Below are 23365 nucleotides of genomic sequence, written 5' to 3'. Positions count from 1 at the left end.
GGCAGTGGCTCTGGTCAAATTTTTTTCTGCACATATTCCCAGCCTATTCTCTTAGTCCTTTTGCCACTATTATTGTATTTTTGTCTCTGCTTTTTCTCTCAATAGGCTGCTGTATTTCATCATACACCTATAGTATATTTTGGGCAAGAGAACTGTCTGTTCCCCTCCTTACTCGTTCTTCTCTCCCTTTTTCTTTCTTTTATCCTTGAATTTCATTTGGGGTCTGCACACAGAAGCCATGAATCCATCATTGTGGTGCCCAAGGTGCAGGATTCTAGGCCAGCTCCACAAAGATACTCAAATGCCAAAGCCCTGCAGATCTCCGTTCTCTCACATAACCAGGCTATAATGTTCAAACAAACTATTCTTATTAGTTGTAACATGCTTTATCATTAATTTAAAGAGCAGTACATTCTAAAACTTTATTTTCTGTCAAAACTATGACAACATACAGTACCAGAAGTAAGCCTGTTCATTCAAACTTCAGTAATATTATTCCACAGAATTGCCATTCTGATCAGTCCCATAGACAATAAACAGGCAATTTGCTGATTCCTAAGTGGTAAGAATTCATTTTAATTTAATGGCAAGAGATATGGATCGGGGAGAAATAAATTAAGAAATACAGTATATTTCTTAATATACTTAATACAGACACTGGAGCCCACACTCGCTTTGTTCTAGCAAGTTCAGGTCCCTGGAGCAGTGAAGTACCAGCAGCAAGTTCAGCAAGGTCAGCCATGCAAACACAAACTTGTTATAGCTGGCAGCCGTGAGGGACCCACAGTGGGCTTTGTGCCGCCAGGACTAAACTCCTAACGGCAACCAGTCAAAATAGCCTTTTATCAGACATGGCTACACCTACAGGAGTTGCAGTTCTACCTCCACAGTTGCAGTAATTCCATTGCGAACCTTTGCAGAAGTAAGACAAGAGGGTTTTTGTAAGAATAAATGTCAAAGGTAGGAAAAAAAGTGAAAAAAAGGAAGTGACATTAGCACAGACCCTCATTTATCAAGCACTAGTTTCTTCCCCTACCATATATTTTGAATGATAGAAAGTTTTTCAGCCTCCCAGAAGAGATCAATGCTTAAAATCTGAAGCCAGACAAATTCAGGTGAAAAATGAGGCACACAGTTAAGAGCAAAGTGATTAACGACTGCATGACTTAAACACCTTGATGGATTCTCTGTCACTGGGGCATGCTCAGATCAGACCAAATATTTTTCTCTGATTACGGTCTACCTCAAACGGTTCCTCAGCTCAAAGCAGGCATAATTCGTGGAAGGTCATGACCTGCAGAAGGAAGGTGTCAGTCAGACAACTTCAGAACAATTTAACCTCATGTAACACATTGCAGTTTTGAAGATGCCTTTCAGCCACAACCAGCACCAATACTCCATGCATTGCTGAACCACGTCTGGACAGAATGAAACATGGCTATGGCTCCATCAACATCTGCCGCAGAGCCCCGGCGGCAGCAGGTCCACTTTACTCCAAAGGCAAAGGAAGTGCAGCATTTCCTGAGCAAGCACCTTCCTAGACTAAAAGAGATGGATGGATGGACGTAACCCAAGGACCACATTTGTCCTGTGAGCTACCAAAAGGACCATAACAGATTAGACAATTGCAATGAATTTAACCTTCTAGTAGACAAACATATCTGTACTTAAGTGTACCATATCCTAACTTATTACAGTCCAGTCTAGATTGGCACAATGAATTGCCACGCCAGTAAAGTATCCTTATGAGTTCCGGGTGTAGGAGAAATCTTGCAGATATAATCAGCACAGGGGTATCCGGACATTTGTTCTGAGAAGGTGTAGAAAGAGTATGAGCTGGTTATCTGCGGAGGAGATGAGAGACTCCTACCTGTCTCAGGAAAAAATGAGAAATACAACTCCCAAATTAGTGGCATATTAAGCAATACTTCATCAATAGTTAGGAAGTACGCGATGAGATGGATAGGATAGGGACAGGGATACATAAGTTTTAGGCACTAAAAATTCAAATGAGGATCACAAGTTTAGTTTGAGATTTGAAGCGGCACAGCAGGTAATTCTCACTCACACTGATGAGTCCCTCACTGTATTGTCACAGTGCCACTCACAGATCAAGACTCCACTGGGCAAGGCACAAACAGGCTGTCTCCAAAGGATGGATTGCTGCTTGGGGCTCAGTTGCAAACATGCAAGCTACAGCAAACAATATAATTATGACCTGCCAGCTGACTTACAGTAACTTTCTTCATGAATACTTTTAGCCCATGGCAAATGTAAGGTAATTTGGATTAGTTTTACCTTTAGTGGGCGCTTACTGCCTGGGAGCTGCCACTTAACAGCTCATGTGCCTAAATTCTGTGACTTCTTTACCAGGTAGGTGCAAGCTCATTGCATACATCGGTAAATATGCCAGCACTTTTCCAGTAATGCAGCTAACTCCTGTTCTTTCTGACACAGGAGCTCAGGGTGACTGGGGAATACTGAATATTGTCCGGTGCTTTCAGAGCTACAAGTTCTTTACTGGTTCGGTATCCACACCCAAAACCACGGTTCTAACGCAGCAAAATCTTGTGACTTGAGAATCAGATATACTGAATGCAGTTACGGAAAAGAGTGAATAGATCTTTATTTCTCCAGGTAGTTCAGAACTACTCCTTTTAACATAGGACATAGCGCCAAACACTGCTCTGTTTGATCTTAAATCCATCACTTATTGTTCCTGAACACAGACTACTAAATATTTACAGGCTGCAAAGTGAAATGGAACTTTCCTTCCAGAAAAACTACTCAGCAGCCTCAGGAATCTCACCCTTAAGAAGCTTTCTTCCAAACAGACCACACTTTAAACTTGTTTTCTTATTTGTGGCCAGCTCTATGCAAATCTTCTTCCCAAAAGACATTTATGTCCTTAGAGCACACAGAGGAATAATTTCTTCTGCACTCATTCATAAACCTGCGTTCGTTTCTTTTAATTTTCCTCCTCAAATTTAGTCCCAGGAGACACTCAAGGCACAGGAAAATCACTGTTTTCCAGGTACATGAAGTTTCTTCAGCCTCAGAGAATTTGGAAGCAGATCTTTTGTCATATAAAGCAATAAAAAAAAATTCCTGTGGTGCTACATTTCTCTCTTAGCAGGAGGACTACTGTTTTCCATTAAGCAATGATGAACATTTCTTCCTATCGACTCCTCCAGGAACTGTCTAAAACCCTAAGGATGCTGTGTTTTATTAAAAGTAGGAAAATTCTCCAGGTATGTTACATCAGCTCTAAAGTTCTGCCTAAACTTAACTCAGACATGATAACCCACAGAGCAGGAAGATGAATGGGAGACATTTCAGTTACTCTTTCTCAGGAATAAAAACACTGAAGATACAAAAGGCAAACGTCTCCTGAAATGCTTCAGTAGAAATAAACTGTGTGCAGTAACAACCAGAATAACATAAAATTCCAGAAGAACATGCATGGGAACAAGAAGGATCACGAAAAAATAGCTGTAGTTCATGTTTTTGTGGACGCCGCTTCTTTCAGCTTAGTTCGTTTTGTTCTACCACTGGGCCTCCAGGAATTTCATCCTTCTATATTCCAGGCTAAAGATTTTGCAAATACACTGGGAGAGAACGCTGTCATTCTTTTCTACGTGAGCTGATCCACTTTGCACAGAACACTTAAATTATTACGTAGGTCAGAGAACAATAACAATTCTCTACCATGGGGTCTAACACATTATCTTGGGAAATTGGATACCTGGTTTTAAAGCTTTGCTCCTGGGGACATTTAATTATCCCTACAAGTGGTATGGCTTCTATAAGGCAGATCCATAAAACTTTCTGAAAGATTATTTCACCCATCTGGACAGATTGCTACACCTCCCTTCTCCTTTTTAATTTCGCCTAAATTAAATTTTTATTGCCAAAACTGACCATAAAGTCAGGACAACCTTGCCAGTTTCATGAAAATTAAATGAAAACACAGTTTGGAAGAAAATTGCATTTAATTTGGAAAATAGCTCAGCTAAGTTTACCTAGGTATTCCAGCACAAACCACATCTTCTCTGTTCCAGGCACTGTACAAATACCAACAGAAACCTAAGTAAATTCTACCAAAAATAATTTATTGTTAAAGCATGATACAAAAGACAGACAGATACATACAAAAGGGGAACAGAGAGTGGAAATGTATCAGAGACAGTTGATCTAATTTCCTAATGAGTCGGGTAAAAATTACCCAAATATGCCCTTTGCTACCAGAAAAGAATTCAGCTTCCCCAAATCACTATGTATTTCCAGTGTCCTGACAGCTATGAAACTACAGAGGAAAGATGGGCCTATTTCCCCGCAACAGCTGGTTCTTAGAGAGGATGAGAACAAAACTATTCTCAGTTACTCTGTTAACTTAACAGTCTGTGGTCACACTCTCCTACTTCTAACCCACTGATGAATCACCGGAGACTCTGCTTGCTGTCACGTAGTGCCACCTCTTGTTTTCCTGCTTTCTTTTTTTAAGATTTAGGAGGAAGTGTCATTAACTTAACTGACATAAGAGGAAAGGCTTCAAATCTGAAGGGCTCACACACTTGAAAGTCTGTCTACCCACAGGACCAGCTACTCTATTAAAAGATATTACTTATCCCCACAAGTCTTGCTTTAAAACTAAGTACGGCACAATATCAGGGGGTCTACACAGAACTGACCTAGTCTAATGTAACCTTAACTTAGCCTTCTTGTCTTCAAGCACAGAGGGACTTCCACTACAAAGGCCATTGCCTCATACGGGAATTAGAAAGTCAAAGCAAGCTGTCTGCAGGGCCCATGGTGACATGAGTGGCTCAAAAGAAACACCATGCAGCAAATGAAGCACTGAGCTAGAAAGAAAGAGGAAGGCCAGTTTCATGACTAAGCAAGAGGACTGACACCTTGAAGACACAGATGATTTCCCTGGCTGTCATACAATGAGATTCTGTGATGCTGGACAATGTATGTTAAATGTTTTTAAGCTGAATTCTGCTAAGTGAACATTACAGTATTGGTTCACAAATGTTCACCTCTGGGACTTCTGATGCTATTTGTATAAATGCTGAGGGTGAGCATTGTCACTGAGGTCACAGACTTGTGCTTTGGACTCCCATAAAAATAGTCCCATACATACTTCACAGTATTCTCAATGCATTAGTAATTGTTCTTCAATTCATTATCTATGGAATGGGAATAAACCCCTCCTCACACTCAGCAACTGTCCTGTGAAAACAAATTCACTAGCATTTGAGACATACTCAAATACCATGGCAGAAAATGCTAGAGAAAAGCCCATGAGAAAATTAAACAGCATCTGAAGAGTGCACAGAATAAGGCCTAGGGCCGCACATTAAACAACAGGGGGAAAATGAAATGTTGAAGAGCTTTCCATAAAACCACTGTGAGCATGGGAGGAGTCGTCCTGTGCAAAAAAACCCACAATGACATGCAATCGTTTAATTAAAGACTAACATAAGGCACACAAGGAAACTAGAGTAATGACTACAAGAAAGAGTTGAATGAAGGGATTCACAGGCAACTTTAAGTCCAGCGCTGCTTATATTTTTTGAGCGCCTGACACGGTGATGATTTCTCTGATGTATATTGTAATACCACGCAGAGATAACGAAAGGAACCCTGAACGACCTCTATCAGCGACTAAAAGTTTACAGCCATGTGAGTAATCAGTAGATAAATTAGTTCTGACTAATATGAATGAGCAGCAGCTGAAAGCTGGCACTGCATCAGCACAACACAGTGCTGTGGTACCCTCAGCGCTTCCACAAGGATACCGCAATGGGCCATGTGCATGTAGCCTTGGCGCGAGGGAAGCTCATCCCTTGGGCAGACATGGCCCTGGGGAGGCACCGATTTAGATCAACTGCATGTTTGGTGGCATGTGAAATTCCAGCTCAAATAACCATGAATATCCTGAGTGTTCAACATTTATTAGCACTTCCATGCAGTATAAGCGGTACCGCTTGATCTTTGCTGTCTTGAGAAGGAGAAAAAAAGGCTGGAGTTTTAGTGCTTCACAGTTTGGATGTTTTGTTGGGTGAATCATTTCTGTCGCAATGCCTTTTAGCCCAGGGCTTAGAAAAACCATTAAGAATAGAAAGCACAAGTAAGATTATAGGATATAATAAGAATGCTTCATCTTAACAGCAGTGTAGAAACAATATAAGATGGCTTTTATTGCATAACCCAAACCTTTTGGAAAATCTGCCCAGTATCACACAGGGATTTAAAAGCTTCTGAAAAATTAAATGGCATCCAGAAGCAGAAGCCAGCTGTCTAACTCCTAGTCACACGCTACAGCCATGGTGTTTGCTGACTTACTGTTCACATGCAGCATCCTTCCTCTCCGCTGCTGGGATGAAATAACTGGAGATTACTTTGGCAATTCCGACCACATCAACATACTGACTGTCCTGTGCACCCAAACGACTTCTTCACACTTCTGAGAAGCTGTCATCTGCTTCGTCTGCCTCTAACCACACTGATACAGCATCACCACGTCTCCCTTAGCACCCATTTCAGAAAGCACCACTTCTGCTGTTACCCTCCTGAATGGTCCAAAAAAGGAGAGGGCCCTTCTCCTCTGCCAGTGTTGTAATAATTGTTAAGAAATTTGCTGCCTTACAGTAGTCATGCTACATTAAATATCTTCACACATGCCTCTCATCGTTTGATTTGAAGTGGATGCATTAGTATTCAACAAGTCTGTGCTGTAGGTCAAATTTTTAGAAGTGCTCAGGGCCACACGTAACAAAGGACACAGCTGCTTGCAAGTCAGGCACTGCCATTCCTACTTTGTCAACAATTTGAGCCCACTGTGAGCTTGAAAAATCAGCATATGGGGTAGTGAGGGGAAGAAGTTAACAGGAATTGCCTGGCACGTGTGGTACACCTTCTTGGGCATTTTTTACACCCACCAGCTGCTGAGGATCTGAGCCCTACATCTCAGAGCGTCTGCCACCACCACACAGCCATGCTTTCCTTTAGTTTCCTTTCCAACTCACCCGTCTCACCTGTGTTCAGACAGGACAAGAGAAAGGAGAGCCCTTCCCAGCCTGCAGCAACAGCCAAGAGCTCACCCTGGGAGATGGCGTTTTGAACAAGGCTGAGAACGAAAGCCAGACTAGCTGAATGCTGCAGCTGCTGAAGCATCATGCAGTAAGTGGGCAGTTTCTCCTCCTCCAAGCAGAGTTTCTAAAATAATTGGTGTTTTATAATGGACTCAAACCTTCCAATGCATGTTAAACCCACTCTGAACCCACATAAGGCAATGAGCCATTGAAGGGCACCTGGTGTGTTCCTAGATGAAGGGAACTCTTGCTCTGTTTATTTCTGGTTCACAGAGACTTTGATGGACTTGGGTGCTTCCAGCTGATCAATTCTGTCACACAAACAGCACTGCTTTTGTGGCCTGGGGATCGCTTATATTAACAAAGGGAAATATCCTGTAAGGTTGTTCAAACGCTGAGCTAGTTTTCTCAGTCATTTGGATGTATTGAGCTACTAAATTCTCTTTAGATACACAGATCTGCAATTCACATAATCTGGAGATAATTTGCATTCACATTACACTATAGTGGTCCTATAACAGAAAACAAACCTTCTTCCAAAGGCTTCTCTGCCATAAGCTTTCCTTTGCATTCTGTCTTTGTTACTGAGATAGGCAAAGGTACGGTCTGTGAAGGACTCTGGGGCTCTGTGTAGAAAAGCTAGAGCAAAGCACTTTAGCAAAATAAGAACACAAAATCCTACAACAATAAAGGAAGAAGAACTACTCTGAATTAGATTTGCCTATACAGACCATCTGCAACTAAAAGGCAGGTAGATGCTGCTGCCCTTATAGTGACAGACCTCTTAACATCTTCCCTCTTGAAATGGAAAAGTGTTTGGCCTACAGGGGAGGTAGCTAGACATCCGTAGAGAATTATCACATTCCTGGTGTGCCTGACACAATTTGTTTAAAAGGCAGCAATCCAGGGACTCCTGAATAAACCTGACTGAACAACCTTAAAAATATGTGCAAAGGATGGATTTAGCCCTTTATAATCCATTTTACTGCATTTTTTAAATGAACACTGAGTGTAATAACCTTTACCCCTTCAGGAGATTCTTCCAGAAGATGTTTAGCCTGCATAATTAAAACTGAAGTTCCTATTACTTAGCTGGAGGCAGAGACCTCTTCACTGGCTGCATGCAAAATTTCAGTGGATTTAGTTGTAAAAGGGGACCCTATGGTTTCTCTGCTTCCAAGGGCAGCTATATAATCCAATAGAAATGGAGTTACTGAGATGCATATTAAAGCCAGATATGACTTTTATCTTTGCCCCCTCTTACCAGAATTCTCTTCTAGTACGTCAATCCTCAAGATCTTAGAAATCTTATCATTTCCAGCCTAAACCAATTTATGGCCAGATTACAGCCACTATTCATCTTCCAACAATATTCTTCCTCTAAAAAACTTTACTGTCCCCCAGAGAAGGGCCCGTTGACCTGAATAAATGAGAAGCAGTGGTTATTGAAGCTGACCAATAAAAATGCTGGGAATGCCTCCGTCTGACAATGAAACTTTCTCCTAGACAGACATCCTGAGGATGGACAGACTCTTTATTTCCACCACTGCCAGCAAAGGGAAGAGATCAAGTCATAGAAAAATCTAATCTCTTGCTTTGATAAGAAGACTGATTAGGTATAAAAAGCCTCTTGGCCTCTTAGCAAGCACGTGAATTTACATTTAGGAACTCTGAAGATTTGACTAAAAACAGCAGCCAGATTCCTTCACCCCGTCTTAGAAATTTTGGGTATCCAAACTGATGTTAGGAGGCTCAGTTTCCAGAAATCTGGTTGCCCATTCAACCCTTAACAAGCCTCTGCCTGGCATTCACGAAAACAAATGGAACAGAAAAATAAAGTAGAAATAGTCACATTGTTTTGTCTGTTTGGAAAATCACAGCCAGCCTGTATGAAAAGACGAAGAGCGAGAGAGGAAAGGCAGTCCCTAATGCCCAACATGTATTTTGCAATGAGTCAATCAATCATTCTTCTTCTGTTGTAGAAATGTCTTGAACAGAACAGAACGGTCCTGAAATGGTTCATCACTCACAAACATTTGATGGAAGTGGATTTGGTTTTTGGTTTATGATACGGCATGCTGGAGGAGATGAGTTTTCTAGATGAGATACAGGCCGTACACAGAAAACCAATCTACTTTCTGCTTTCCAGTGCTGTCCAAGACACTGGGTTAAAGAAAAACACAGGCGTGGGCTGCTGCCAAAATCAGCCACACAGATCTCACTTATCACTGCTAGAGACATTGCTCCTCGTACAATTCATCTACACGGCATTGTGGCAAACCGGAAAAACCTTTGTCCCACGCATCACTATCACTGGTCCTTTAAGTTACTTTAAGCATAAAACCTTGCCTTTTATTAGTCTTCCCTGCGATTAATATCTATCTCAGCAATCTGCCATTCAAACAATGCTCACCAAACCCTTCATAAAGGCACCTGAAGCCGCTGATTGAGTTGTCTCACAGAAGCCTTGCTAATAATACACATTTGGAGTGCTTTTCATCATTTTATGAAGTTAGGAAATTCTCATCTATTGAATTCCACTGGACCACAGAAAAATTTTATGGCTCGTCACTGATCAAGATCAGGTGAAAGGAAATGCAGAACAGTGCTTTCAAATTAAATTACAGTTTTTCAGGTTGGACTGGCACAATCTGTCTTTAGCAAAAGAGGAGCCTTTTGTGGAACTTTTAGAGCAAATTCAGTCCTCTGATTCACACTGCTGATCCCTACATTCTGTACTAAATTGAACAGTTAAAAAGCTGACTATGGCATTCTCACATATCTAAATATGAGGATAGGCTGGGAGAACTGGGTCTGTTCAGCCCTGAGAAAAGGAGGCTCAGAGGGGATCTCACCGCCATGTACCAGTTCTTAAGGGGAAGCTACAAAGAAGATGGAGACTCCCTTTTTACACGGAGTCCCATGAAGAGGACAAGGGGGGATGGACACAAGTTGCTCTTGGGGAGATTCCGATTGGACACCAGAGGGAAATTTTTCACAGTGAGGACAGTCACCATTGGAATAATCTCCCCAGGGAAGCAGTTGACTCAGCCACGTTGGACACCTTTAAGGGTCGTCCGGACAGGGTGCTGGGCCATCTTGTTTAGACTCTGCTCTTCCCAGAAAGGATGGATTAGATGATCCCTGAGGTCCCTTCCAACCTGGGATTCTGTGATTCTGTGATCTTTCCAGCCCAACAGCGTTGTGCTATCCCCCAAAAGCCCACTTCCAGAAGAGCTTCGCTTTACAACCATGTTCTTCTTTCTGTCTCTGTTATTTGAGGGATTTCACATGCAGATCTACAGAACGGTATTAAACCAGCTTTAACCTTGCTCTTAACCTTCACCTTCTCTCTCTAGTGCTGTGAGGCACTTCCTTCTAGCTCATCCAAAGAGGAGAGAGCCATTATGGAGCTGTGCAGTTGCTATGAGCATCCTTGTATCTGTGAGAGAAAGACACTGTTCCCTCATGACCCAACGTGAGAGAAAGCTGATTTCCTCTCTTCTCCCCATCCTCTAACATGAAGTTTGCCCAATGCCTGGAAAATAACATCTTATTGAGGAGCTTATAATTTGCTATTGACTGAACTGTAAAAACAAAACAAACAACCACAAAAGTAATCCTTTTAGCCATGTTTACTCATCCTCTGAATTTGCATCCTGGGAATGTGCTAAGTGACCCTTCCTGAACATTCATAGGAAGAGAATTTCAACCCACCCCAAGCTTAAATGCTCACAGACAGCGAATGTTTCAGTGATGCCTTCTGAAAGCTTTCTTACCAGAAACCTGATCCAAGCCCACGCCATGAACTCCGTTGTTGCAAACCCACAAAATAGACCTGGACAAGAATTTCCCAGAATGACTGAATGCAAGAAGAAAGAGGTATAGAACTGTGCTTTTCAGTTACAGATCTCCTAGCTGAGCCGCCACACATAATGCCAAAGGGTCAGGAAAGATGAAGACTGAGCATGAAAAGCCACATAACTGCTAACATGTCACACAGTGTAGGAATGTGGATCACACTGGACGGTGACAGCATGGGAAACTCTCCACTCCCATCTGTAAGTGAAGGCCTGAGGACATAAGGAGGTTCTTCCTGAGACCTCTCCAAACACACGTATCAAACACACTTTCGTACAAACCTGCAATACAAACACTGTTAACCTAGGCTGCAGTTACACCAAAAAGGGATATATTCTGGTGTAAATTGAAATGGAAAGGACAATGTTTTCTAAGTGCCAAAGAATACTTTGAATTTGTTATTCACAATGCAAACATTTCATAAGGATATATTTTTTTTCTGAGATTGCAGCTGTAACACTACATAATTGGTCACTAATTAAGTATTTATAGAATATCTTCCTAAAGACATTACAGAAGAGGAGAGGATGAGAACTATACACAAGGAGATTTTCCATCAGATATTTTATAGAGGTGTGAAATATTTGGTGCATTCTGAAGAGAAAAACCATTGGTAAAAGTTATCATAGAACCAAAATATGGGAGAAATGGTTTCCAACCTCTCCCCTCTGGGGACATCAGAACACTTCAGCAGAGGTGGGATACGGGTGGGAAAGACACTTCAGGAAAAAATTTGAGACAAAAAATCCTCTTCTCCCAGATTAGGGAGAACCTGCCCTCCTGCCCAGAGCTAGTTCCTGGATTAGGCCAATAGGAGGAAGGGGCAAACATGGAATATCCTGCCTTGGCCACAAGAAATATTTTGTCCTAGAGCAAAAAATATTTCAGAAGCAAAATTCGTTGGCCCCCCGGTATCAGAGCTGGCTTCCAGTTCTGTGCATTACAGGTTTCGTCTTTCTTCTTTCCCTTCATTGTCCCTTGTCTGGTTTTCATTATTCTGCTGTTTTCTCTTGCTTTTGGAGTCTGCCTCATTCCTTCCCCCAGTGGCAAATTAAACTGAGGACACTGCTTGAAAATTCACATCCACATCCTCAGCCTCTTAATCAGTGCATCACGGCTGTATCTCCTTTTGGGCAAAGAAGTTGTCTCAGAAAGGTTTTAACACACTAAAGCAGCCAGAATAGCCCAGACATCACACACAAGACAGAGACTCTTTGAAAATAGGAAAAAAAGAAACCTTAGAGACAGCAACCACAAACTACTCCATTCTGCCCATCTTCCTTTCCACATCTGCTTCCTTTTTTTTTTCTCAGTGGCCTTTCCCACCTTCCCAAGTACATGACTTTTAACCCAGACAACCCTTCCATCTATCAAGAGCCTGACATGCATGTTTACACTCCCCCAGGACTAACCTTGTCACTTTACCACATTAGCTCACATTTCCATGTCTGACAACTTGTGGCATGTTTTCCCTCAACCAACCACCACTTTCTTTTATATGACACGTAGCACTTTAGCAGCCAAAGCACAATAGTCTGATAACTGCTCATCCAGCATCATGTATCTTCTTATTATCTGCTACATTATCCTTATCTAATTGCATGCACTTTGGCTCAATCTGACATTTGCAAAACTACAGATGCTTATTAGCTTTTCTTAGCTAAAGGAAAAATGTGCATTATAGTGATTATCAGCTCCTGGCACTGCCAATGAAACATCGTAATGTGAGAGACCTTTAGCCCACCATAAACAAGCACAATCAGGCCTGTTTTGGTTATTAGCAATGCTCCCACAACTGTTGCCACTGACAGAATTAATGACTGCACTGCTAATTATTAATAAGCTCATGTTTCTATGGGTTCTTTTTAGCCCAAACTTTAGGCCAAAAGCAGAAGTGATTTAATTCTGCACCACCACAGCCACAAACAAAGTCACGGCCTTGATTCCTTTATGGTATCCAACAGATGCAGGCCCTGCCCCACAGGGATAACTAACTAGCTGAGGGTCATGCGCAGGTCAGTGGCTGACCCAGGAATGGCAAGACTTCCCTAATGGTCATTCCAATGCTCTACCACAGATCCATGCCACCTCAAACAGAAGGTATAGAAACGTGCCCAGAAATCAGTGAGAATTACCCACTCCTTGAAGAAACCTCTTCCAAGCACACAGAACTCAAACACAGAACATATAAACAAGGCAAGTAGGTTAGATCAGGTTACTGTGACCCTAAACCTTGGCTACATCAGTCTTTATTAATTACTCTTGATCGCAGTGAATCATTGTATGTGTTTTGACAAGCGCTCTCTGTGCTGCAGTTCACAACAGAAGAGAAGCAGCTGCTGCAACAGCACCCACTTTGTTAGAGACACCATTGTGAAGCACTGTAATACCTTTAGTGTTTTCTCCAGGTGCCTCCTCTTGTATCTGGGATTACAAACACCCAAATTACAAAATAAAAAGGTAATATAGAACAGACAGAGGAACTGTATTGATGAAGTGCTTGTGTTCAGTATGCCTAGCAGGAAGGCTAGTAAAAGTGGAAATCTTTGGTTCACTATAAACCATTTATGTCTCTATGGCAACAGAGTTGTTGATTTCTACACCTTCCCTATCAACAATGTAATAGATGTTTGGTCTTTTAAATAACTACCTTTCTTTTCTGGCACCTAAAGGAAATAGGAAAAACAAAACAAAAGAAAAAACATATTTACATAGATTATCCAGAAATGTGAGGAGGGATTTAGCAGTAAATGACAAACAAATAAAGATGGGATTCTACAGTCACATGAAACATAATCCCGTGTGCAATCTGTGCAAATCTCAGAGCTATGTATGCAGTAAACTTACCTTGGGACAATCGGTCTCTTATGCAAGAGGTCAAGCACTATTTAAAGCAGATCCCAACATCCTCTTTCCTCTCTGCTCAGTGCTCCTTGTGTTCCTCTAGAATATGAGATAACCCCACCTGTCCTGAGAGGAGAGCAGGGAGACAGGCAGCGGCTGAAACCTGTGTTTTGCAGTGCCGGAGGGCATGTCACTGTGAAGCGGCTGGAGAGGAGCCATCTGAGGTTTTTGCTGGGGGATACATCTTTAGGCGCCAGGGCAGAGAGAGATAAGGTTGCCAGCAGCCACCTGTTAAGGAGGAAGAACTGACTCATGGCTTCCTGGCAGTGCAAACAAAACTGCGTTTTTCTCCCGTGAGGTTGGACTGGGGAAATGGAGAGAGGAGGAGATGAGCTGTGCGTGCAGCCTCTATTGCTCTTAAGGTACTGGGAGGTCTTGGGAGCAAGTGGAAAGAGCCATTCACCCCAGAGCCACCTCCCATAGCACCCTACCTGCCAGCAGCAGCAGCTGTCACCCAATTCATTTTCTATGACCCTGGCATGAGCATAAATGTCTGGTTTGCTACTGCCAGCAGTTCATACGTTTTCTTTTGCCAACAGCTGGCCTTATAAATACAAGTCTCTTTTAGTCCACTTAGCAAGACACACTACAGACACAAGTTCATCTTCACAGACACAAAGCCTACACGACTGGGCTCTGCAAACCACTGCTTATACCCTTGAGAAGGGACAACAGGCAGTAACAAGCCTCCTGCTGCCCAGATGCTGGACATTATTCTCCCTCTGCCTCTGCCAGAATGGGAGGAAAGCAGCGGCCCAGGGATCCTGCGTGAACCTGCTGCTGGCTCTGCTCACTAAGTGTCTTCAGATCCACGGCTTGGAGAATGCAGCAACATCTGTAATTGCTCAGTCTCCATGAGCTTCATTTCTCCTCTGACCAAAATATCACAGCTACTTTGTTTTACAGAGACTTGGAGCTCATTTTAATCGAAAATAAGGAACACATACCTACTTTTGTCATAAACACTTTAAAATTAATGACTGTGGTATAACTGGAGCTGAGGTTACCAGGCATTTCCCACTGCTGCTTTTCCATTTCACATAGCTCCGTACGTCCAAGATAGCAAGCCTGGGGAGAAATGTGAATGTGCTTTTGAGGTCTGCCTAGAGTGAAATCTACTTGAAACGGTGGGGCAGATGCTATTGACAAATACAGTAAAGAAAAAAAATCTCCCCCCCCCCAGTATATAATGAAAGTATTAAGATACTCATATCCTTCCTTTTGGATATGAGTATCTATGGATACTCATTCCTATGGATATGCCCTTCTCTCAAAGCAAGCTCCAAATCCTTGAACAGCTAGAGGAAGACATCAGACATTTGAAATGTCACATGAAAACTGTCACTAACGAGTGTTACATACAGCAAAGACTTAAATGTGCCAAACTTCACAATTAGTTTTACACCTGTAAGAATATCCTTGGTGATAACCAGAATAATTTCTTATTCTGGTCCTGGGCCACAGGGGCCACAGGGGCCCAGGGCCAGAAACTGCAATAGCTCACGGGGCTGAGCCACAGCAAACCTTCACTGCCAGAGCTGAGACGCACTATGAGACAACGTGCCAACGATTGCCCACCTGCACAGTGAAATTAATAATGTTAAATGCAGCTTTAAAAGGCACAGAGGCAGCAGCTTGTGGAAGAATCTATGTAATAGCAGAGCCCTACTAACAAGCCCCTTGTTTAGAGGAAAATAACACTATGCAAGTGATAAGCAATTAAAATATGCCTAGTGGAAAACTGGTAAGATTTCATCAGCCAAGATTCACAGTATTGGACTTTTCCACATTACCTCACACACTCCATTAGCTTTGCTTAAACTTACTGCTTGTAATGTGGATTAGTATCAGACCCCTCTCTTCCTCTCTCCCTGGCTCCACATTACAAGTTCCTTGAGGCTTAAAAACTGTGTTAATCTTTGCTGTAATCTTTGGGAAGACTTTCAAGTGCTATTTTAACAAAACAAAGTATGAAAGGTCTCTAAATTAAAGTCCTTAAAAGCTTAGGAGTAACCAGAACTCTGAATGTGGGAAATGCACGTTCCCAAACACACTACAGGTAGAAAAGTTGTGGAGGACTTCTGTTTCCACCACACAAAAACCACAGCCCGTTCACCCTTCAAAACACCGTACTGGATTGTACCACCACACTCCCCCTCTGCTCCCTTCTACGCCGCTCTCTGCTGCAAAACGTACATGTGCCCAATGCCCATGTCTTACTCTTTTAGTTGCATATTGGCTGTAAAGACGATGGCAAGCTAGATCATACAGACTAATGCACAGACTCAAAATACGTTTTAACTCAGTTAATTCACCCACACTGAATCTCGTCATTACCAAACACCCGCAATTTAATGAGGGCAGATAACATTTTCAAAGGCGTATGAGTAAGAACCTGATCCAAAATGAGTATTTACGCACCTCACTAGGAAGTAGATTTCAATACATATTTTTGGATTTGACCACAAATCTCTCTTCAGAAAACCCTGATTTTACAAACCTAAATGATTGGTGTGTAGTTTTGAGAATTTACACTGTATCACAACCCAGGATGACTGCAAGAGGCTTTTCGGAAAAGACGGTTTTTTGATTTCCTTTGGGAGAAAAGAGAAAAACATTCCCTTAGAAGAAAGATTTGCTTCTCCCCTCCTTCCCCTGTGCTTGAATATGGGACTATTTAAAACTGTTGTCGAACCATTTTTTTATGAGCTTTGAAATAAAATATTTCTCCTTGACGGTGAAAAAGAGAGTTACAAAACTGTCATGAAGTCAATCGAACCTAGAGAAAGCAATCAGGAATTGAAAACAGCCCTCACGTGTAGCTATGAGTATGTAAACAAATGGCTGGATGGTGCTTTACCACAGAAGCAATGAAACGCCAAGCGCTCTATGGGAACCTGTAATCAAGGCACGCTGCCACCCCTTGGTCACACGATGAAAATGCACGTACATCACGGCAACGTGCTGGGAATCATCCAGCACGTCAGGCAAAAATCCCAATAAAATCAACTTGCAGTTAACGAACTTTAACGGAAGACTTCGCCAGACCATCACAAGCATAAATATATTACCCCAAATTAATGTAAAGGTTTTCATTTCAAGGGACAAAATCTTCTGGCTCCCAAGGAGCCTTTTCAAAGCTGTGATGGACAACCTAGGAGCTGTTTTCTTTCTGGTCTTTTCTGAAACAAAAATATAGAGAGGAATGGAAAGCAGCACATATTCACAGATTTTTTTTTCCTCACCCACTATGTCTTTGAAAGGCCCTTGGAAAACAACACAAGCCGCTCTGACCCTGGGCTCAGTGCCTTCTTTCTGCACTTGAGCTGCTAGCTACTAGCTCAAGAGAAATAACGTGAGCCGAGTACTCTACGTGGGGTATCCCAACTTACGGCACAGTTCACTGCTATTAGAGAGGTGCTTCAGCCCCCTCACACAGTTATTCCTCAATACTTAAAAATACATTCTCTCCGGCAGATTTTTAGTGCATGCATCATCATCATGGCTAGCAAAGACTGCAGAAACAGAGGCTGATTCTAAACCGACAGCAAATATCTCAAGGTGACTTAATTCTAAATTTAGCTATAAAGGAAAGTATAAAAACCATATCACCTCCAGATGAGAGTGTCCGTTATTCAGTAATCACAAAATATATGATGGGCTTCCGTGAAAATAAAATCCATTATTTTTATGAGGTTTATAACTGTTTCTTTTGAAGGAAGTAAGCTGTAAGTTTTATTAATTTCAAAAGGTGAGCTTACAGAACCTCAGTAGGGCCTGACTATTTCTATTGAAAGAACTAGTCCCAGCCCTCTACATCTTAATGGCTGTAGGATAACTGAGTTCAGCACCCAAGAACTCACCAAGAAGAGGCAGAAGAGACTCTTATAGACTTAAACAGTAGTTTCTATCAATAAACACAGCAGTACAGATCCGTAGATAGATTTCTGGTTACAATTCAAATTACTGTATCTAACAGTAATGTTATGAATCCTGCAGTCCTACAAACCCTTCTATAAAATCAAATCACCCACCTCTTTGGGAAAAGACCACACCACTTCTCAAACGCCTGCTGTCTGCAGTTCAGGCCTCAACCTTTCTGAAACACTGCCCTTGACACACATTTCTAGGAGGTAATACCTCTCCCCATCAGACAAATAACGAACTGAAAATTAACGCTTTCAATTACATGCAACAGCAAGTCTGACGTGCTGAATTTTACACTGCTGGCTTTGATTCTCACCTTATCAGACTCATTCTATTAACAAATGATACTTGATTTACTTAATTCTCAACTTATTCAAGCAGGAAACACAGTTTTACTGAAGCATTTCAAAATTATCACTATTTATGTCTGAATGAAAAACTTCTCAAAATGTAAATCACTCCAAATAATCAATTGCAATAGTAAAGTATAATATATGGTCAAATGTAGTTTTCAGCAAACACAGGAAAGGAATATTCAGAATTCAGTTATAGAAAGAATATTCATAGCAATGAAAGCTTTTGTATTTTGAGTCTGGCTGATTTATATGCTTAAGTCTCCCAATAAAGCCAATAGGAGGTTTGGCTAAGTAATGAACCTGTAAGAACGCAGCATACGGCTCTTTATATAGAAAAGTTTTATGATGTTTCAGCAGAGGGTTCAATATTTTTAACACATAACTTATCAAACAAAATTTAATTTAAAAAAGGGCTTCTCTGATCATCATTTTATAGTCAGTGCCTTATAAAATAGATCAATATTCTGTGTTAGAGAAAAGTGCTGAATTCCTTATGCACCTGATTAATGCATTGTTATCATCCCAGTAATTAAAAGGAGCAGGGTTATACACAATCAGCATGATACATCTTACTCAGCACCTCCTGGCAGTTGCCTGCAAAAATTAAACTCATTAATCACTGTGATGCCGAAGAAGAAAAATCTTGGAAAAAAATGAAAAAGCTCTATTTTATTGGAAAAAAAATCTAAAGTCAACATCTAGGAGAAAATCCCTTCCCCAGTACAATATGGAAAGCATTAACCTCATCAACCTAAAAAGGAGAATTATGCTACCAAAATTCTTCATAATCCGCACTAGACTTTACTAAGAGTCTTCACGGATATTTACTCATATCTAAATGAATGTAGTGAAAAAGTAATCCTATAAGAAAGCAAAAATGTCATCAGAATTTTGTATACAGCTGTTGCAATAATTAACGTCATACCAACACTGCCACAGAGCCCCTTGGGAAGTGATTTTCTGGGGTCATTTATACAGGCCCTAGTTTCCTCATTAGTCCTCCCATAAATAACACGATTGTCTCATCAGGCTAAAAATTAACATGCAAAATTTGCAATATTTAACCCAGGTTTTGTTCACAAGTCAGGTCTACTATATACATTTTCGCCTATACCTACCATGACTTGAAACATTGTAAAAACTTGTTAAAATACTAAGTAATGTTGTGACTTGTGCTTTGCCATGCTTTCATATTAGGAAAACAATGTTCTCAAGCCCTTCTCAACGCTGGCTGTAAAGTGAAGCCAGCAGATGTCATATTAAACCACAACTGCCTTTGTTTTAAATTTTATTACAAAGTTACTGCTTTGTCTTTAGTTTCAGATAGGTTTTGTCTAGTGTTTTTCCACCAGTAGTACTTCCAGTGGACAAAATGCTTACTAACAGTACTGGGGCCTTCAAAGACAAGACCCTGTCTTTCCCTCTATTCTGTACAGCACTGAGATCTGTACTGGTGCTTAAAAATATAGTACTGAACGCAGCACGCATTTCAATACCAAAGTCATCGCCAGTGACCTACAATAACAACCTCAGTTCTCTCCTGATTATTGATCACGTGGCAAAGTTAAAAACAGAACAGTCTCATTCTCAGGATTGTTTTGGTATTTCCAAGTGTGGCCAGGCAAAAAAAAAAAAAAAAAAAACAAACCAAAAAAAAAAACAACAAACCAAAACCAACTTTGTTTCTCTATTTTTAAGTTCTGGCTTTCCCTAATAGATCGGTGTTGAAGGACGAAAGACCTTAGACATCGTATACGTGTAAAACAGACATCGGGAGCCTCATTACGTTAGAGCGGGGTTTCCAGTGCCGGCTCAGTAAGCCCTTCCCCAGGCCAAGCAACAGCACATGCTCCCGGCGCCCGGCACACACTGCCCTCCTCGCACCTCTCCCAGCCCTTGCCTCCTGCCTGCCTCGTGTTTCCCTTCGCCCCGCGGGCTTCACACCGCGCTGCGTTCGCTCGTCCCGGGCCAGCCCGCCTGCGGCCCCCGCGGGCGGGAGAGGAATCCCGCCACGGCCGAGGGCAAGAGGCCGCCCCGGCTCGCCTCGGAGCCGCTCCGGGGCGGGCTCGGCACGGCGGGGAGCCCCTCCGGCCCCGGCCCCGGCCCCGGCCCCGGCCCCGGCCCCGGCCCCGGCCCCGGCCCCGGCCCCGGCCCCGGCCCCGGCCCCGGCCCCGGCCCCGGCCCCGGCCCCGGCCGGCTCAGCACGGCGGGCAGCTCCCCCACCTTGCCGTGCCTGCCCTCTGGCTCGGCTGCCCCCGCCGGCAGGCCCCCTTCGTCCTACAACACACGCTTTAAAAGCCATTTCCACTGGCTTTGTCACGACCTTCCGACCCGAACGACCCTCCACCGGAGACCCCCGGCCCAGCCCGCCCAGGCGCTGTCGGACGGGAGCACCCTTGAGCTGCCCGACCCGGCCCACTGAACTTTCTCACACGCGTTGCCCCATTTAAAAATCATTCCCACGAGGTGCCCACGTGCGCTTAAAAGTCACCCCAAATCCCTGTTTCTGGCCGTGCTTTTTCCTCTTAATTGCGGGCGACACCTCGGCAGGCGCCTTCCCCTCTACGGCACAACGATGTCCTCCGCCCACACACAAACCCCGAGGGCATTTAAAATAAGAAAAAGGAGGAAAAAAAAAAAAAGAAAACAATCCCAATTCTGCTTTTAGTAGTTTAATATTATTCTTATTATATTGGAGCCTGCCAGCACAAATCACCCGCACTCGGTAAACGGCGTCCTTTGCTTCCCGGCTCAGCGCTCCTGGTGATCGGAGGAGCGGCTCCAGACATCTGCCGCCTCCAAATCCAGGCAAGCGAAATTAAAACAAATACCGAGGGGAATGTGCGTGAGCCCGCGCCGGCGGCGGCACTCCGCTGGCTCGCAGCGACACCTAGAGCCCAGCCCGGCCGCGGGAAGGGCCCCGCGGCCCCAGCCACGCCGCGGAAGGGGCACGGGTGGGTGCGGGGTGCGGCGCACGGGGACGGGCCCCTGCCGCTGTTGGCCGGGGCCAAGGAGCGGCGGCGCCGGGATCGCTGGCGGTGAGCGGGGTCGCAGGGGAGGGTTAATCCCGGCCGCTGTCCCCGCCGGCCCCCGGGGGCTCTGAGCCTGGCTGCACCTCGGCGAGGTTTAGGCCCATTTGCCCCGTCGCTGGCTAAAGTGCACTTGCGCTACGGACCGCCGGAGTTTTTACGAAGGGGCAGGAAAAGGGACAGGAGGTTAAAAGACGACCCGGGAAGTTTCCCTGCGAACACGACTCTCCCCTCCGAGTTAGGCAGAGCTGCTGTCTCGGCTTGAAGCGGTGCCTTTCCTGGGCAGGCTTTCCTGAACCCTGCCGCAAAGCTAACGCGTCCCACCCGGGCAAGAAGTATTTTTAACAGACACAAACATTATTCCCAACTGCTGCCCTTTGCTTCCCCTTGTGCGTGTGCTTCCACAGAGGCAAAACACCCTCCAATCCCTCTGCAAACCTAACACGACCCGGAGGACGCCAGCGACGGACAGCCACCCGCTTTGAGCCCCGCTTTGTAAATCCCCCCTTCCATCCTTCCGAAAGAACTAGGCGCGATCGAGCCAAGCCAGTTTAACTCCCTCAGGCACAGCAGCGAGCGGCGGCCTGGGCGAGCCCCTCGTCGCGAAGGCAGGAGATCCGCACAAGGCAGATGCACCCCTGGAGTCGCTGCTCTCGGAGGCAGCGGGGGAGCGCAAAGTGCGCAGCCGGAGTTTGCGCCTTCGCCGCGGGGGTCGCCCGGGGGCGGCGGGGGGGGAGTGGGGGTGGTGAGAGAGCCCCAGAACCGGCTGTTCACGGGTTAAAAAGTTTCCCCGCTGCCAGGGTTGGGGGGAGGCTGGCGGGAAGGCTTGGAGGGAGGGACAGGGTGAAGACTTGTGCCCCGGGGAAGTGTTACAGGGTAAAACATGGAAGAAGAATAAAAGAAATAAAAAAAAAAAACACCGGGGGGGGGGGAGCCTTGTCGCCTCGCCTGGAGGGAGGCGGCCGGAGCTTGCACTTGCCGTTTCCGAACGTGCGGAGCCCGCGGCCCCCAGCCCCGCTCCGCGGCAGCGGAGAGCCGCTCAAGGTAACGGGGAGAGGAGCGGGGGCAGCGCGGGGGAGGGCGAGCCCCGGCTCCGCTTAGCTAGGCTCGGCTTGGCGCGGGATCCGTCCCGGACTATCCCCGGCACTTCGGGGAAAGAAGAGGAGCGCAAAAACCCGCCTGGATGAGCGGCCAAACGGCAAGAAATCGCCGCCAGCCAGGAGGGGCACAGAGGCATCCTGCAGGACGGGGGGGCGGAGGGGGGGACACCCAAAACCCAACCCAACGCGAACAGCACCGGCGCTTACATCCTCCTCCTCGCAGTCACTTCGCGGCTGGTACTGGAAGCGGGGCCGGCTGCTTTCCTGTTGCAATGGTCGCGAGGTCTTGCCGGCAGCGCCGTCCTCCTCGCTGCTCTGGGCGCCCAGGAGGTGACTCGCTTCGGGGGGAACGGGGAAAGAGCGGGAGGTGTTGATCTTCCCGCTGAACCGCTGGTACAGTGAAGCCATGAAGTCAATCCGCGGGAAACCAGGGGGAGGGAGGGAAAGAGAGACGCTTCTCCCTCGGTTTCTTTCTCTTTTTTTATTTATTTCTCTCCCTCCTCTCTTCTTTTTTGGCTACAGCATGCTACACGCGGGTGAGGCTCAGTCCCACATCAGTGGAGGGGAGAGCGAGGGATGCTGCTCCCCGGTCCGCTGCACCGGCACCCGGAGAGAAGCGGGGAGATTGAGAGCAGGGAGGGGGGAGTGGGGGGGGGGGGAAGAGAAGATAGATAAATAAATAATAAAACGCAATCGAGCCGTAACACCACAGGCCCCGGGAATGCTGCACCATCCAGTGTTGGGAAGGAAAAAAAAAAAAAAAAAAAACGAAGAAGAAGAAAAAAAAGAGAACCAAAACACTCCACGAAGACGTACCCCCGATAATGGCGCCCGAGTGGATCAGCATTAAATGTGCTTTGGGGGTGTGCGTGTGTGTTTGCAAAAGCAAGAAGGGAAAAAAAAAAAAGGGAAAAAAAAAAAAAGAGGGAGGGGGGCCGGCTCAGGCGCCCGTCAGCGGCTCCCCCGGCAGAGGTGGCGGAGCCGTCGCCGCCGAGGTCGCATACCAACAGTGTGCACCGGCGAGAGGCAGAGTGACAGAGTGTGTGAGACGGGGTGGAAGAGGCTGGGAAGCCTCATTCAAAGCACGT

At 44.6% G+C, this 23365-nt stretch overlaps 1 protein-coding gene across 3 annotated transcripts in view; it reads right to left on the bottom strand.

Moving 5' to 3' along the window:
* DPP6 (dipeptidyl peptidase like 6) overlaps nt 1–23365 on the bottom strand; it is a 578451-nt gene that overhangs the window by 402846 nt on the left and 152240 nt on the right. For 2 of the 3 annotated variants that reach the window (XM_075082346.1, XM_075082349.1), the window contains exon 1: nt 22485–22813. The exons of the other annotated variant lie outside the window; for it this stretch is intronic. In XM_075082346.1, coding sequence (XP_074938447.1) covers nt 22485–22685 — 201 coding nt within the window. In that variant the 5' untranslated portion in view covers nt 22686–22813. Of the gene's footprint in view, nt 1–22484; nt 22814–23365 lie in introns of those variants that run through there. 3 annotated transcript variants of the gene reach the window in all.

The sequence above is a fragment of the Phalacrocorax aristotelis genome, chromosome 2 (genome assembly GCF_949628215.1).
Source record: "Phalacrocorax aristotelis chromosome 2, bGulAri2.1, whole genome shotgun sequence".
NCBI lineage: Eukaryota > Metazoa > Chordata > Aves > Suliformes > Phalacrocoracidae > Phalacrocorax > Phalacrocorax aristotelis.
The sequence above is the reverse complement of the archived record's forward strand: the minus strand, read 5'-3'. Positions and strand labels throughout refer to the sequence as shown.